Source organism: Lithobates pipiens, unplaced genomic scaffold (genome assembly GCF_037356315.1).
Source record: "Lithobates pipiens isolate NorthernLeopardFrog02 unplaced genomic scaffold, aLitPip1_a1.2 Scaffold_10, whole genome shotgun sequence".
Lineage (NCBI taxonomy): Eukaryota > Metazoa > Chordata > Amphibia > Anura > Ranidae > Lithobates > Lithobates pipiens.
Window position 1 is genome coordinate 158,926,648 of NW_027507686.1, and position 17,985 is coordinate 158,944,632.

The 17,985-nt window shown below is 41.3% G+C and overlaps 1 protein-coding gene across 4 annotated transcripts in view; it reads right to left on the reverse strand.

Moving 5' to 3' along the window:
• ZDHHC1 (zDHHC palmitoyltransferase 1) overlaps positions 1–17,985 on the reverse strand; it is an 84,722-nt gene that overhangs the window by 25,105 nt on the left and 41,632 nt on the right. For all 4 annotated transcript variants that reach the window (XM_077458495.1, XM_077458486.1, XM_077458491.1 and 1 more), the window contains 2 exons: positions 14,254–14,355; positions 2,050–2,174 (listed from right to left, as the gene is read on the reverse strand). In XM_077458495.1, coding sequence (XP_077314621.1) covers positions 2,050–2,174; positions 14,254–14,355 — 227 coding nt within the window. The remainder of the gene's footprint in view (positions 1–2,049; positions 2,175–14,253; positions 14,356–17,985) is intronic.

Consider the following 17,985-nt stretch of genomic DNA (forward strand, 5'->3'; position numbering starts at 1 on the left):
AAGGCTGTAACATAATAAAAAGTGAGCGCTGTGAGCACTGTATGTGCTTCAGCATTTAAGTGTATATTACTCAGTTTTCTTAGTTCCCCTGAAATCCCCTCAAATACCTGTGGAGCCAGCCGGGGAACTCTAAGTAATGCAGATTACTGAATGAGTAGCCACTCATGCAAACTGTTCCCCACTTGCACTACAGTGGAATGAAAAAAAAAAAAAAAAAACTGCAGGAGTGGTGGCTATCGGCATTGATTTACAAGCCTGTAGCTTATCATTCAGCACCTGGTCACACCTAGTCCTGCCCACTGCTTTCTGGATTGACAGCATTGTCTCTGTTGCTGAAGCCCTCCTACTGTGAGCTGCAGTGTCTGGGATGAGAAGTGTGTGAGACAAGAAGGATTTGGCCCAGTCAGGGAAGCTTTTTGTTTACTTTATAAGAATTGTGCACTACTGGGAGGCAGAGTGATGTGACAACTGTGAGGAGCAGTGTGGGAGAACACTAAGGATGAGCTCAGGCATGTTCGCAAACTCCACACAGAGCCCGCCAGGAAGTCGGCGCAGCGCTGCACTAATCAAAGGCAGTGAGGCATTGCCCCGATGTGTGGCTGCAGAGATCGGGCAATGTCTCATTGCCTGTGATTAGCGCAGCGCCGACTTCCTGGCGGGCTCTGCACGTGGAGTATGCGAACATGCCTGAGCTCATCCTTATGCCTCGTACACACGTTCCGATTATCGTACGACCGATCGTTCACATTTTGTTGCATACAACTAAGATCGAATACAACAGTGCAAAATGTGTGTAAGATTTTTGTCGTACGATTCTGGAACAATCTTCCGTCGTGCGTAGCTACGTATTTTAAATGATGTCAAATACGTGTGACCTGTGTGTGTCCTTCTGGTTTATTTTCGTGCTTCCGATCATGCGTGGTGTTTGTCGAATGACATTTATCGGACGCATACTGTACTGGCTATACGATTGTCGTACGACGGGCTGTCATCCGACCAAAGTTTTCCTGTTTGTCCCTTCGGATTTGGTTGGACGGACTGTCGCGATCGGCTGTCGAAAGCTGCGTACTAACGATCAGATTATCGCACGATCTGTCCGAAAGCGACTTTTGTGGTCCGATAATCGGAACGTGTGTACGAGGCATTAGAGAACACACAGCCTGTTGATCCACCTGAGCAGCCACTGGTGCTTTGTTTACAACTTTTCCCAATCACTTGTCATGGGAATGAGGAGGCTCCTGTGATGACTCTCTGAGTGGAGGGAGTGCACTCCTTGGTGCATACACAGGATCATGCGGCCCTGTCAGAGAATAAAGGGGCACAGTCTGCTGGGTGCTACTAACCTCATGGACAAGAAGGCAGCACCCAGCAACATTTCCAGCACATATTGAAGGGAATGGCCAGTGGGGCAACTGAAGTCTAATATACCAAGGCATTGTGCAATGTAAAAACAATAGCAATCTTAAAAAGGGAACAAAGCAAAAAAAAGGGAAGGACAGTCTGTTACATGGACTGTGTATGCATTCCCTGCTAGTTACAGTGCCCAGATATTAGTTTCCTGTACACTTGGTTCAAGGTCAATGACACACTAGGCCAGCCTTTCTCAACCTTTTTACCCCTCAGGTTCTCAAGGAGCCCCTGCTAAAAAAATAAAATAAAAAAAATAATAAAAAATTATGCCTACAGATCATGATAAATGAGGATGATTAAAACATCAAAGAAAGTTTTAAATATAAGAATAGGTAACGTGCCAAACTTAGCGTCCACTCTAATTAGTGGTGATCAGCGAAGGTTGCAGATCGATCCACTATTGCTCAAAGTTCAAGGAACCCCTGGCAACCTCAGGAGGAACCCTAGGGTTGAGAAACGCTGCACTAGGCAATGAAGCCAAAATCAGGACACCGGCCCATGGGGACTGAAGCTTTAAAAATAAGTCACCAACAGTAGCTCACTAATTTCTTTTCTGACAGATTTACTTAAAAGTTTCTTTTGCTTCCCTGCCACAAATATAGAATGAATGAAGACATTACATAAAAATTTTACTTTTACCTTCAAAGCTTTGGTCACTCTTCAACACAGACGGATCGACAAAGTATTCAAGAAACACAAAGGATGAAATGGAACTCAGCAACACAGTGCCAAGAAATGCAGATACAAGACAGGTAAAAAACAGCCTGAAAAAAATAAAATAAAAAAAAAGAAATAAAATACATCTTCAATAAATACATTGTAATGCTATGTTCTCATTAGTACAATCAATACAGACACCCTATAATAAAGTACAAAATTTCAACAGCTGTAGTGGGGTGCACCTTTTAAAATATTATTCTGTATTTTAGTGCTTGACTGTAGTCCTCATGTAAAGCCACACATTCTCCTCTCCAAATAGCACTTTTTGCCACAATTTTGATGTGATTTGAAGCTATGCCAGTGTAATCTTGAGGTCTATTGGTGCAGGAGTCACAGGACAAGTCGCACACGTGTGTGTGATGCAAACTCAGCCATTCGGATATGCGAACTGATTTGGGGGTGTCATTAGCTTTCTACTGACACTCCCAGCAGTTCACATATGGCAGTGTGAACTGCCTGTGAGTTGTATGTGATGCGGAAACCTGCACTGGGTACACAGGGTGCCCGCATCGCTCCAGTGTGAACTGTCCCTGACCCTAGGTTCACACCTATGCATTTTTGTGCGTTTTACAGTTTGCAGAAACACTGTACAGTCCATTTAACATGGTTTCCTATGGTACTAGTTCACATCTATGAGTTTTGCGGGCAGTGCATTTTTGGAAATGTTCGGGGACTTTTTCACGTGATTTGCGGGTAATAGATTTCAATGGCACCAAACGAGAAATGCAACTCTTGCGTTTGTGATGCGATTTTTGATGTGTTTTGCAGTCCTTATTTTAACACTGTATATAGCTGGTTGCTAACCGGGGTCAGAAAGCAAGCCGCCGCATCCTTGACAACCAATGAGTCATCAGCTGTCAGCAGCTTCCCCACTGAAAATAAGAAAAAATAAATAATTGCAAAAAAAAAAAAAACTTCATGGGTCCACCCAAAGGTCTATACCCAGCCGTCGGGTCTAGTCTGGATTCGGAAGGGACCCCCCAGGCCAAGATTTTTTTTTCAAATGGCATAGGTTCACGTGGGAGGGTTTGCGCATGTGCAGTGCCTGAGAGAGCTTTCTTAGAGCTCCGCTCCTGAGCTGGACGAGCCAGAGAACCATGGACCCCAGCTGCTCTGCGAAGCATTCCGCCACAGTCTCACCGCTCACGGAGCTTTCCGGTACCGTTATGGTCCTAAGGGGCCCTAAAGTTCAAAGCCGGTATCTCCAAAGTAGCACAGTATAGTACCTCACAGACCAGTGCACTGCCAGTGCACAGGGCTTACAGCCCTGTCACACAACCCGAAGCAGCAGGTATATGTTGGTGAGTCTGTCACAGATGCTGATGATTCATAGACGATGATACAATCCAAAATGTTTCAACAATTTGAAAGTATGTTACAGAGAGCCCTGAAATAGACTTCTGATCACATAAGTGATAAACTGACAAAGGAAATTAGAGAGTTGGGGCAGAGAAAAGCAGAATTATAAGTGAGAGTGGATGAAATATAAAGAACCATGGTGTGTGAATTTGAGAATCTTAAAAGAAGAGAATCTTATATTACAGTCCCACCTTGAGGACCAAGAAAAGAGAGACCGCCGTTCCAATTTGAGAATCAGAGGGATTCCTGAAACTATTTCTGATGTACAGGCCACCATGTTAGCTCTCTTTCAGGAACTACAGCCGGCATTCCTGTTGAGAGGTTAGAAATGGACAGTGCACAGGGCCTTAGCTCCACGTAAGCCTAACGGTCCTCACAGGACATAATAGTTAAGCTACATTATTACCGTAGCAAGGAACATTTTCTTGCGGCTGCTAGAGGGAAAGACCCACTCAATTTCCAGGGTCACACATATCAGCTCTTCGCAAACCTACCCCCTCTCACAATAGCTAAGAGATGTGCACTTAAACCCCAGCTACTTGCGCTTAAACGCAACAAAACTGCATACCAATGGGGCTTTCCATTCTCTCTCCGCTTCACCCACCTTGAAACCAAATGTGTTTGTCGCTCTTCAGAGGAATTACAATTGGCCTTAATTGATATGGGCCTTGTGGATCAAGTTTCACCTAAGGAACACTCTCGCAGACGTTCAGCCTCACGATCCCCTCCAGAGCAAACAATGACAGGCTCAGGTTCTTCCATATCCACACGTCAAAATCTACATAAGCGTGGACGTTTTGATAATCCAACCCCAACTAATGAGGATTCAATGGATTGATTAGATCTATTCTTGCCTTCACCCTATGGTAAACTACATCGGTTGATGTTTACCTCTCGTGGAAATGCAACTATACCTGGCTTCAATACCTGTTTTGACTTAATATTTTAGTTCCTTCTCCAGGAACTTATCCTTTTTTTTGTGTGTGTGTGTGTGTGTGTGTGTGTGTGTGTGTGTGTGTGTGTGTGTGTGTGTGTGTGAATGTTTGTTTGCCTTTGATATTCCTTGACATTCATCTACAATCCTATGTTTGGTCCTCTCAGGTTGATGGGATACTATGCAATTTCATACCCAGTCTCTCTATACAGGGTCTCTCTATACAGGGTCTCTCTAAAACAGGAATCAGTAAGCCCTAGGGTATTTTGATTTATTGCTAAAAGTATATTTGTGTTTTTATACAACAGATTACCATTAGATCTGGTTAACCTTCATCAGCTATTAATTTTAACAGCTCAGAATGCTTTGTTTTTTTATTTTTTACTCCACGGTATTAAAATTTGCTAGTCAAATCTAAGTCAAATTTTTAGAATATGTTTAGAAGTAGTTATATTTAAACTAATTTTCCTTATACTGTTTGTGGTTCTCTGGCACTGTCCAGCCTTTGGGAACGTTGTCCAGCCTTTTACCGCCCTCGGGGGCTATTTGATGTTCCCCTGAGATGTTCCCACACCCTATTGTTAGGATACTATCTATTGATCCTGTTTACCTCCATTGGGGTTGATCAATTTTATTATGTTTTTTTCTTCTAATGCCACGTACACACGATCAGAATTCCGTCCAGAAAAAGACAGAGAGCTTTTCATCGGAAAATGCGACCGGTGTGTATGCTCCATCGGAATTTAGCTGTGTGAATTTCCACCAGCCAAAAATTGATAGCATGTTCTCAATTTTCTCGACGGAAAAACTTTCTATTGGAAATTCCGATCGTGTGTATGCAATTCCGACACGCCAAAAATCATGCATGCTCAGATTCAACTACAAGACAGAAGCTATTGGCTAATGGCTATTGAACTTCCTTTTTCTAGTCCTGTCGTATGTGTTGTACGTCTCCACGTTCTAAACTATCGGAATTTGTTGTAACCATGTGTACGCAAGACAGCTTGAGCGGAATTCCGTCGGGAAAACCAGCAGAGCTTCTTCCGACGAGAATTCTGATCATGTGTATGCGGCATAAGTCTCCTCCTTTTCCCCTGGTGGTAGTCACGGCTCTCATTTCAGGTTTTGCTTTTCCCATCATAAAATACTTGTTTTGGACAAATTATGGCACCTCTAAACATCTCATCTTTAAATGTGTAGGGCTTCAACATACCCCATAAGTGCACTAAAGAGATGCGCTTCTTTTCAGCTAAAAGAGCACATATTATTTGTCTACAAGAAACTCACTTTAAATGACAAAACTTAAAATTTTTTATCTGTCTCTTAAGCTGCGCACATACGACTGGACTTTCTGGCAGACTAGGTCCGACGGGGTCAGTCCGTCGGACAATCCAATCGTGTGTGAGCTAGTCCGACCGCTTTAAAAAAAAATCAAAAAAAAAAAATCAGACGGACCTAGAAATAGAACATGTTTCAAATCTATCCGACAGACTCAAGTCCGACGGAGTAAAAATCGGGAAAACCGTTAGTCTGTGTGCTACTCCGACGGACCAAATACGATGCAAGGGCAGCTATTGGCTACTGGCTATTGAACTTCCTTGTTTAGTCCAGTTTACGTTATCACATTTAAAACGAACGGACTTTCGAACAGACTTAGTCCGGTCACGTGTGGCCAAGTCCACTCGTTCAGAAAGTCCGTCGGACCGCCTCTGAAAGTCCGTCGGGAAGACAGTCGGACCTAGTCCGCCAAAAAGTCATGTGTACGTGGCATTATCCTAAATTTTACACAGCTTTAGCCACCGTCAAGCAACAAGGTACTCTGATTGGTTTTCATTACACTGTCCCTGTGTTTTTTTATCACCTCTTCTCCAGGTTGTAGAAACACAAAAGTTTGGAACAGTTATCTTATGCAGAGACTCAAATGCGACTATTTTCCCTTTTCTTGACCAATCCCCTTCAGTCCCACTCCCTAACCCCGATAAGTTCACACTCCAACATTTACTTACTACACATAAACTGGTAGATACATGGCATGAACTTAATGCTTTTTCACATTACTCCTATTCACACAACTCCTTCTCGCGCATAGACCACATATTTATCCCATCTAGTATGATCCCGGAGATACTTTCCTCTAAAATCATTCCCTCCCCATGGACGGATCACTGCGCAGGCTATACCACCATAGCCTCTCTAATACCTAGGTCATAGAACACAACTTGGTATACCAATGATTCTACGTTAACCCATCCTTCTCATCGTTTAGAGATTGAAACAACACTTACAGAATATTTTTCCATTATTGACACAGTAGATATTTCCGCTCTTACTTTATGGGAAGCTCACAAAACTGTAGTTCGGGGCAAATTAATACAACAGGCCAAAGCCATTAAAAGAACACGCAAGGTCTTGTTTGCTAAATTGGAGGCAAACTTCAACGCATGCCACATAGCTTTCCAATCTTCCCTGACAGCCACCAATAATGCCAAACTACAGTAGATTAAGGCCCATCCTGACCTAGACTTTTTTTTTTTTTTTTTTAAACAGACTCAGCGGAAAGACTCATACTTAAACCCCAACATACTCAATACCATAAAGCTAATATGCCTATGGCACAGAGCTTAAAAGCAATAAATTACAGACCGACTCTCCCTCTTTATTTAATATTTTCTCTATATAATTCTTCGATCTTTTTTTCCTCAATATCTTTGCTAAGATCTTATTATTTTTAATGCCGCTATAATATCTCTCTTTATTAATCCTATTATATATCGTCCTCATTTCCTGTTTCATTAATTCCCCGAGTTCCTCTCTTTTCATAGCCAGTTTATGTAATAGGTCCACTACCTGTCCACTTTCCCTGCCATTTGCCTTTTTATGTTCTTGCTCTAATCCATGGATTTCCTTCCTCAACTCCCTACTCTTTTTAATACCTTCTCTCTTCCTATTTGTACCTAGTGAAATATATATCCCTCTTATATAAGCTTTATGTGTCTCCCAAATAATATTTTCCATATTCTCTTCATTTAAATTAGTGGTAAAAAAAACCCTCCAATTCCTTTCTAATTATTTCCTCTCCCTTCTCGTCCAACAGTTCCCTATTCAATTTCCAGGAAAAAGGAGATTTCTGAAATCCTGGGATTTTGATCTTCAGGCATATTGGAGAATGATCAGACAATGTTCCAATTCCTATATCTGTGGATATCACCTCGTCCAGAACCCTATGTTCCACTAACCAGTAGTCGATCCTTGTGTACGTCCCGTGTACAGGGGAACAGAACGAGTAGTCTCGTATCCTTGGGTGCATAGTTCTCCACGCATCCATAAGCTGATACTGATATAGCCTGTGTGTTATTATTCTCCTCTGCTCCTTCCCAATCCCCTGCACATGGGACGAACTATCCATTTGCGGATTCATACAAAAGTTCATATCTCCAGCTATAATTACTCTTCCTCTTTTAAAATCCCATAATTTCTCCAATATTCCTTTCAGAAAAACCGTTGGACTTCTATTTGGGGAGTATATGTTAGCGAGGGTATAGTCTACTCCCCATAGTTTCCCCTTCAGAAAGAGGAATCTACCCTCCGGGTCGACTAATCTTTCTTCTATTTTATAGTATACCTCCCGTCCTATACCGATAGCTACCCCTTTTGAGTTCCTTGTGTAAGAATCTCCATAAAACCACACCGGGAACCTAGGGGAATATATTCTAATCTTGCTTTCGTATGATAGATGGGTTTCCTGTAAGAACACTATACCCGCTTCATATTGTTCTATTTCTTTCAAAATTTTAAACCGCTTTGCTGATTCATTTAGCCCCCTAACGTTATATGACAAACAATTAACTATAGACATAGATTTTAGTCAGGCTGTTTTTTTCTCTTTTCTCACTTAACGAGGTTCTCTGCTGTCGGGTCTTCTTTCTCCCCCCACCCCTCCCACCCCAATCGTGGACCTGTCTGTAAAGAGAAAAGGACAAAGATGAATCTGATTCATTATGATCTAGCATGAGACTATGGCAAGGGGCGGGGTTCACATGGGGGGCCCCCTTTTACCTAAATTTATACCCGACCATTTATACCCAACCATTCTACCTGACTATTTACAATTTTAGAGAATGCAAGTTTGTCCTTCACAAACTTGGACTGATTCTTGTCAATATCTTTATTTAACACCTCTAAAGTCCCATTCACACTATCAGTTTTTCTGCTGAGTTTTTCATTCAGATTTACCAAAACCATATAATATGAGGTCAAACCTTAAGAGTTTCAATTTGTATGCAATCAGGCAGGCCCTGGCACTACATGGTTTTGGTAAATCTTAAAGAAAAAAATCAGCAGAACATCTGATGGTGTGTATGGGGCTTTAGAGGTGTTTGTATTGGGAATTTAATTTCACCATCAAGTGATGTCATATCAACAGTATATTGGATGATGAGTGATTTTATCACCTCAATACTGCATTGGGTGAGGATTTTCTCTCATGATTTTTTAAATGCTGGGAGTGGATCTTTCTATGGTCGGAAATACCTGAACCCTCAAACCCAAGGGACAGATTTCCTCCTTCACATATTGTTTAAAGTATTCAATATGCAAGTGCAAATGTGATTTACTTCTGAGTAGATTAAACATTCGATCCAAAAATATTTTTAGTTCTTCACTTGATTTTTGGGTTGTCAAACAGGTCGCCTGAATGTTGGACATAAAGCTGTACCAAGAATATCCATCACTGAGGGTCTATAATATGCACAAATTAATTTAATTACAAGTGATTAAAGGGACAATTCAATTTAAGAAAGAGGCACCAAAAGAGGAAAGTGGGATAGTGTTTTTTTAAAAAAAGGGGAAAGGACAGCATGGCCAAGGTCAAGACATCCAAATTCCCAAAACAAACACAAAACCACAAATAACAGGTGTGTTATCCACCCAAAAATATCAAAAACATTGGCACCTAATAAAGTGGGTAGAGCTAGGATTGGCTGCTGCCGGGGGAGGATGTGATGTGGGAAGGCCAGGGGAGGAGCCCGAGGCGGTGTCTGTGAGGACGGAAGGGGAGGCAGGAGATCCATGGCAGCAAGTCCGATGCAGATGCTGGTGAAGTGGGATAGAACACCGTGTTAGAGGACAGCACATAGTGACCCCCGCAGATGCCTATTCCCCACGATATTGGATCAGGAGACCAAGGAGGAGCGACTGATAGATCGGGGTGGACAGCAGTAAAGGATGCAGGAAACTGCAATCTCCATGCCAAACTTGTTAAAGGCTTTACAGGAATACGGGGAATTATCTAACTTTAAAATTAACCCAAGCAAGTCAGAAATCTTAAACGTAAATATAAATTTGAGAGAAGAACTTGACATTAAGAGAGAATTCCCATTTCTATGGCAAAAAGAAATTAAATATTTAGGGATTAAACTGACTGCATCAATAGAAAAAATATACCAAATAAATTATATCCCCCTTCTAGAAGAATTGAGAGAAGAAATAAGGAGAATGAGAACAAAGCCCCTGTCATGGTTAGGAAGAATTAATGCCTTAAAAATGATTATTCAACCTAAAATCCTTTATAAATTTCAGCTATTACCAATATATATCCCCCCCTATATTTTAAAATGATAAATTCTTTCATTTCTAAATTTATCTGGAACAACAAGAAATCTAGAATCCCACTGAAGACTTTGCAAAAGGGAAAAGATGAGGGGGGTCTGAATGTCCCAGACTTTAGAAAATATTACGAAGCAGCAGTGTTAACACGGGTGGTGGAATGGGCAAAATTAGAAAGTAAAAAAAGATGGGGAAAAATAGAACACAGTTTATCGGGCACAAATCTAGGTAGAGAAATCTGGACTCCTTTAAAATATAGATCACTAGGGAAGACAACACCTTTGGTCACAAAAAATGTGTTTAGAGTATGGGAGGGAATACACAAACATAACAAGTGGAAATATAATTCCCCTTTAATTTATTTAAAAGATAATGATTTTTTTGCACCTGGTAAAAGTATAATAGGAGGGAAATGGATAAAACAAGATAATATGCAATTACGACACATAATTAAAGAGGGGAAATTGAAAACACTAGCAATATTACAGAAAGAAAATGATTGGATGGATTTGAATGAGTGGCGATACCTGCAGCTTAGACATTTCGTCTCAAGACTACCACAACCGCTTAGAGATGGAGAAAATTTGACTGCCTTGGAGCGGATATGTGAGGGGAAATCCCCAAGGGCAGGTATTGCCCAGTTTTATAAGGTCTTGAGACGGGAATGTGAAGCGGAAAAGTTGAGGAAATGTATAGTATTGAAGGGCTGGGAATGGAGGAAGAAAGAGATTCCATGTGAAATGGAAACACTGGAAAATCTTTAGACAATCTATGATTTTTAACGAGGTAATGGGTCGGTAGGGGTGGGGAGAGGGGTGGGAGGGAGATATTTTAGAAGAACTCGAGAAGTAAAGAAAGAAAACCAGGATAATGTGAAAAATTTAAGGGCATGAATGTATTTTGGTTCTATGGTTTTCTTTTAATACTTGATTATGTTTTGTACGTAACTTAAATGAAAAATTTAAATAAAGAATAAAAAAAAAAAAAAAAAAAAAAGCAATAAATTACACTCAGACACCTATAAGATTGAAATTATCCCGAGACGCATATACTAGTAACCCTGTTAGCATACTGGAAGTGTTTCGCTCTAACTTAGCTAAACTGTATTCCCCCTCCTTGGGCTTTGATAAGACGAAAGCGGATAACCTGTTTACTAATATTAATCTTCCCACCTTGGAGAGTGTGAACACCACGTTCTTCTTGAGAGTCCCATTACAGAATTAGAAGTCCAAAATGCCATAAAACCTTTGAAACCTTGCAAAAGACTGGGCCCTGATGGGTTTTCGGCATCTTTTGAACTGGGTCTCCTCTCTTTATGATAACCCGTGGGCATATATTACTTATAGAACCCTTAGCACAATTAATCAGATCCAACCCTGATGTTCAGGGTATTGAGCTAGGAGGACATCAACATAAGATCTGTCTTTTCGCTGATGATATTCTTATTTTCTTAACTCATCCACATGTGTCTGCCTTGAATCCGCTAGATTTATTTCAATAGATTTGCACGTTTTTCTGGACCATTTGTCAACCCGACAAAATCTAATGCACTTAATATTTCTTTAACAAAAACCGAACTTATGCAATTATTAAATTACTATGTTGTAGTCTTGCTATCAGATCTGTTCCTTGTCAATTACACAGTGTTATTAATACTTATGTATGCTAGTTATGGTTATGGCGTTTCCCATGTATAAGCCTATGGACTGTTATGTCTTTCTTATGTAAACCTCAATAAAAATATTGAACAAAAAATTTCCTTTTGCTGCAGTACTGTTCTAAACATGCGAAAGATGCGCTACTTTACAGGCATACTAACGTCACCCCCCAGACACGATATTTAACCACTTCAATACAGGGCACTTTCACCCCCTTCCTTCCCAGCCCAATTTTCAGCTTTCAGCGCTCTAGCGCTTTCAGTGACAATTGCGCGGTCATGCTACACTGTACCCAAATGAAATTGTTATCATTTTGTTCGCACAAATAGAGCTTTATTTTGGTGTTATTTATTCACGACTCCGTTTTTTTTTTTTTGCGATATAAGCGCAAAAAAAGCGGAAATTTGGGAAAAAAACAATATTTTCTTTTTTCTATTTGAAAAGAAATCCAATAAAATCAAATTTTGTCATAAATTTAAGCCAAAATGTATTCTGCTACATGTTTTTGGTAAAAAAAATTCCGTTAAGTGTATAATAATTGGTTTGTGTGATCACGGACATATGTACGCAAATGATCATGTACATATGTGTGCAGGTGATCACGTACATATGTGTGCAGATAATCATTGGGACATGTGATTTTAGTGGGACATATGTGGGGGACATGTTTTTATTATTAGGGACATGTGTTTTTATTATTTGGGGACATGTATGTTTTGGGGACATGTGTGTTTTGGGGACATATGTGGGGACTGTGTTTTCACTGTGTGGTGTGTTGTGTGTTTACACTACACTGATGATCAGTGAGTAAAAAGCTGTGAAAAGCAGCCCATACTCACTGATCATCAGCCGGCTGCAGCGTTCTGCTCTCCTCTTCTCAGCGGTGACTTCCGTGTGAGGAGAGGAGAGCCGACTGCCTAGCAACCGGCTGTTTGTTTACATCACATGACGGCCGTGATTGGACACGGCCGTCATGTGATCAGGAGGGCCAATCACAGAGCCCTCCTGCCGATCTGAGATGTGCCGTGTCCGGGTGACACGAGCACATCGGGATCGCGCCGCTGCGCGGGCGCGCGCGCGCGCGATCCCGCTGCTCCTGAATGACGTTCCTGAACGTCCTATCAGGAGCAGGCGGCTCCCACCCGCCGTATATATACATTGGCCGGGTGGGAAGTGGTTAAAGGAATATTTCATTTTTATTGTTTCACTTTAAGCATTAAAATCACTGCTCCTGAATAAACGGCTATTTAAAGAAACTTTTTTTTTGCATTGATACATGTCCCCTGGGCCAGGACCCGGGTCCCCATACACTTTTTATGGCAATAACTGCATATAAGCCTTTAAAATTAGCACATAAACAAATGACATGGCACCCTTGACCGAGCAAACAGCCATGGCAGGCCATGAAGGGGTGCGGGGGGGGGGGGGGGGGTGGGGGGCGGAGGTAGGACAAACGAGCACCCCCCCGAACCATACCGCTTGCCCTCAACATGAGGAGGGTGCTTTGGGGTCCTTCATTCTTAACCCTTGTACACACGGTCGGAGATTCCGTCGTAATGTTTCCTATCGGAGCGTTTTGTCGGATATTCCGACCGGGTGTGGTTTGCATCGGACTGTTTTCCTCGGAATATCCGTCGGACCAACTTTTCTAACTTGCCGGAAATATTTTCCGACAAAATGCTCCGATCGGACATACTCCGATGGACAAAGTGCCACGCATGCTCAGATCAAATTCCTAGACCAAAGCTATTGGCTAGTAGCCTGAACGTAATCCCGTTGTAACAAAATAACGTCATCACGTTATGTACAATCGGATTTTCCGACAACTTAGTCCGACCGTGTGTATGCAACATCACTTTCGGAGCTGGTCCGGAATTAATCTGTTGGAATAATTCAGACAGATTTGGTTGTCGGAATCTCCGACCGTGTGTACAAGGGCATAGAGTGCTTTTCACTGTAGGACCTAGTAGTATAGCTTCAATGAATGGAGCATGGGGCAGAAAGGGCAGGCATAGTTGGCACTTTTGAAGCATGCCTCTGACAAAAAAAGTTTACTAAACGTCCGATTTTGCTTCACAAATTTTTATTCAAAAATAGAAAGAGATTACATTACCCAGAGCATCACACATCTCCTTTTCGTAACAAAATAAAAGGTTACAAGTATAATGATAATGACATTCCCAGTATACTAAATGAGAAACGGAAGATCCAGGCTAGCATTGTGTCTGAAATATGCTAATTAAAATGACTGGTCAAATGTTTTTCCCGCCTGGTTAACTACAGCATATTAGGAACAACTCGTTACCCATCTACATTAAACAGGCTTATTATCAAATTAGTGTAAGAAGTTATAAGGTGTACGGCAGCTATGTGCAAACCCTGGGTGTCCCAGACACTCCGAGCGCCCTTTAAACCTCAGATTTAATAAAAGTCTACAGTCAAACAATTTAGGAAGCCCAGGACTATATACATGCATGAGGGCTACGTGCATTTATATAGTTCACTGAGCATGTATAAAAATAAAATATAAAATGTATGCATGTGTACAACATGTATTGGGGCACTTACCAGTAATTTTTGCCACCCACACAGTTATTCAGCCATTTGCAGTGATGGTCAAAATTACTGACACACTTATTGCATAAACTGCAGTGTTTGGATTTGGCACCCCTGCGAAGATAAAACATGTGTTAAAGCTTGTATAGTACAGGTAGCAGTACAATGGCAGTAAGAATATGACTACACTAATAATTTATGGACAGAAAAATGAAGGAACGCTGGGGAACAGGACACAATATCCCTCTACACATTCACAAAGAGAACAATACACATCACATATATGAAAGTTTTATTTTATGCTACTCGTACAGTTTATTGTTTACGATCGATATTGCCCTGAAATTTCTAAGCTGCTTACACTGGGGAACAAATGCTTTTATTAATAACAGTTGGAAGTATATTTCAACCAATATCTGCATTTAGTCAATAACTGTATATTAAAGAATACAAAGGTCATTCATATTTGCCAAATCTTTCTTAAAATTGCAAAATCCCCCCACCCCTTCATGTATGTCAAGATTTAGGGGTGCATACACATGGAATTCTGAAGGAGGGTGCTGGTGCACATTTCTGGAGCATGCTAAAGGATAATTAGCAATTGCTTCCAACTTCATCTCTAGTTATTATAAAGACTGTTGCATCACAATCGGTTGAGATCAAGCAAAACAATATAAGTATAAACTTGCGGCACAGTTTGATGAAATTAATAATATTAACAATCACTCCCAGAGCTGGCGCTAACAAAAAAATGGTGATTAGCATGTGTCAAGCAATTAAAAGGGCATGCAGGTAGTTTGTAAAACAAAAGTAAAAAACACCAGCCTCAGTCAATTTCTTCAATAACACTTTAAATAAAACAGATCTCTTATTTTCACAAAGGAGCTTGGTAAAAACTGCATAAAACCTTAAAATCCATCCACGTAATGATTGGCCAATACACAAGACACAGATGACCAACTGTCAAACCCGCCAGTAACTGATTAAAAAAAGCCACAACTTGTGTGTTTTTTAATGGAACATTGGAGAAGTTTGAAAGTGATCAGTTACGCTGTGTAACCATTTTATAACTGAACACACCTAGCAGATTTTAGTAATGCAGCATTATAGGGCTTTTAACAGCCTCCAGCTGACTTTGGTCATTAAAACATATTTCATTATTTCTATATCCAAAGGGCTGATTAAATGAAATACTGAAAAATATACTGTATGTGGTCAGCATTGGAATCCTCCTGTACAGACGTCAATCTCTAAAAACTGTCCCCGGGACATCTCTCCTCTTCTATAGTCTTTATTCCACAGGTATACAAAACACAGGATTAAAACAAATCCTCAAAGAACAGAGGAGAGATAAGCCATTCTCCCTGCTGACTGTTACTGAAATTGCCCTGTAAGCACGGTGCACCTGGACCCCATTGTAATTCACAGGCCTCACGAGTCCTTCAGAACTTCCCTGCAGGGTGTATCTATGTTGGTTAAATTTCAGCAATCAGCAGGTGCATCTGAGCAGAAAGAATAGCGATTACATAACTGCACTGTAAGCAGGATAATGTAATGTAAACAAAATACAGCTTATAGCAGGGACAATTTGGCATGCCAGCAAACAGCTTCCAGGTGTTCTTGCCAAAGCTCAAGAGCCCTTTCACACTGGGGCACTGGCGCTATTCTTAGCGGCGTTTTACCGTCATTTTTGCAGTGCTTTTCAGGTGCCCTCGGGCTTTCACACTGGGGTAAGAGGAGAGGCATTTTATAGGCACCATTTTTAGTAGGGGTGCACCGAATGGAAATTTTGGTACCGAAAACCAAAACCGAAACTGGAGGGATGCAGTAGGCCAAAAACTGATACCAAAACACTGATAAAAAAAATATTTATATTTTTATATACAATTGTATTATATTTGACTTTTTAATTAATATCTTCAATTTCAATTAATATTAATTTATTGTTGGCCATTATTGGTACCTTTAGTGCAAGAAAAGCTCAGGAAAAATGCAGTCTCTAACATGCATCTCTTGGATCACGTCCTTAGTCTCTAACCATCTGATACAGGAGATGGTCAGAGACTGCAGACATGATACAAGAGATAGTCAGACTGCAGACATAGTACAGGAGATGGTCAGAGACTGCAGCCTCACTAGTGTCCGTCAAATGCAGCCTGCCATTGCCCACCATGCAGCCTGCCAGTGCCCATCAGATGGAGCCTGCCTATGCCCATCATGCAGCCTGCCTGTGCCCATCAGATGCAGCCTGCCTGTGCCCATCAGATGCAGCCTCACCAGTACCCATCAGATGCAGCCTCACCAGTGCCCATCATGCAGCCTAACATTGGCCGGATCAGAGCAATTTGACAGACATCTGTGCGAAATCATGCACAGATGTCTATTTAAAATCGCCACCCCAAGTTTAATTACCACCTTAATTAGCCACAGAACCTGTGTAATTAATGTGTATTCGGTTTTAAAGGAATGAGGTGGCAACTCTAGGTGCAACCTTGTTCACCGTTTCAGGTCCGAATTTTTGGCTGAATTCGAACCTGAACCAGAGCAGAAGACGCTCCAGAGACATGTGAACAATCTCCTGACATGTGAATTGGAATGCGGAGAACTCAGCCCTAATTTATGCACCTTCTCACCTCTGATCAGTCCCAAAGCGTACACCTCTCAGATCAGCTCTACGGCCAGGTTCACACTGCTCCAACATGGAAGTTGGGGGGGGGTGATGGGCGACCAAAAAAGTGCAGGAACCTTTTTCAAAGGCTTCAGATGTTTCTTTCCACAGTCATTAAACTCCCCAGCATTTTATCCTATGTGTCCATGCACATACAGCCTGTTATCAGCGTTTTTTGGCTGGGGCGTTTTCTGTCTGGAAAAACCCCCTCAGAACTAGTGGGTTTTGAAAGGAGTTTTTGAGCTGTAAAAACATTCTAACACCAGTAAATGTGGTAAAACGTGGCTAACCAGTGTTTTTGATCCCATAACTTGTGTTTTCTTGCTGCTAGCGCTAAAAACTACAGAAAAACGCAAAATGCAAAAAAAAAAAAAGGCAAGTTTTTAAACGCGGCAATGCTACCGGCATTTTTATAAAGTCCAGTGTGCATGAGGACGAAAGCTTTATAACAGGGATCTTTAGCCACTCATGTTATTATAACTGCCAGACTGGAGACTATTTCTGGTCTATGATCACCCAGCTGGGCAAAATTCCAGATTTAAAAAAGAAATGTAGTATTAATTGTGTTTACAATTTTACGAACAGTAGTTCTAAAGCTAAACCTTTTTACCCTAATGCATTTCCAGCATTACAGGGTGAAAAATGTATAACATCTTGCTGTGCTCCCTACCTCCCTAAATACTTACCTGAGTCCTCAGGTGATCCAGCACTATGCATAGCTGCCACTTCTTCTCTCACCTCTTCATTTACTCATAGGGGCTGAGTCCCTCAAATTGTTTGAGGAGGGAGCAGGAGGCAGGCTGAGCCGTGTTGTGTTGTAGTTATTAAATAAATGTTCCACTTTTAATAAGCCATGCCAGGCAACAAAAAAGCCACTAATGTTATCCAGTAAACATAGCAGCTGTTATAAAGTCATCAAGTTCCTGCATCACCATCACTTGTATGACATAGGAGGTGGTGCAGGTATAGGTGTGATTTGGATTTTTTACAGGAAAGTTTTAACTGGTTCCATAGTAGGCGGAGCATGCTGCGACAGAGGGATCTACTGTGACTTCTCTTAGGAGGGACATTCACAA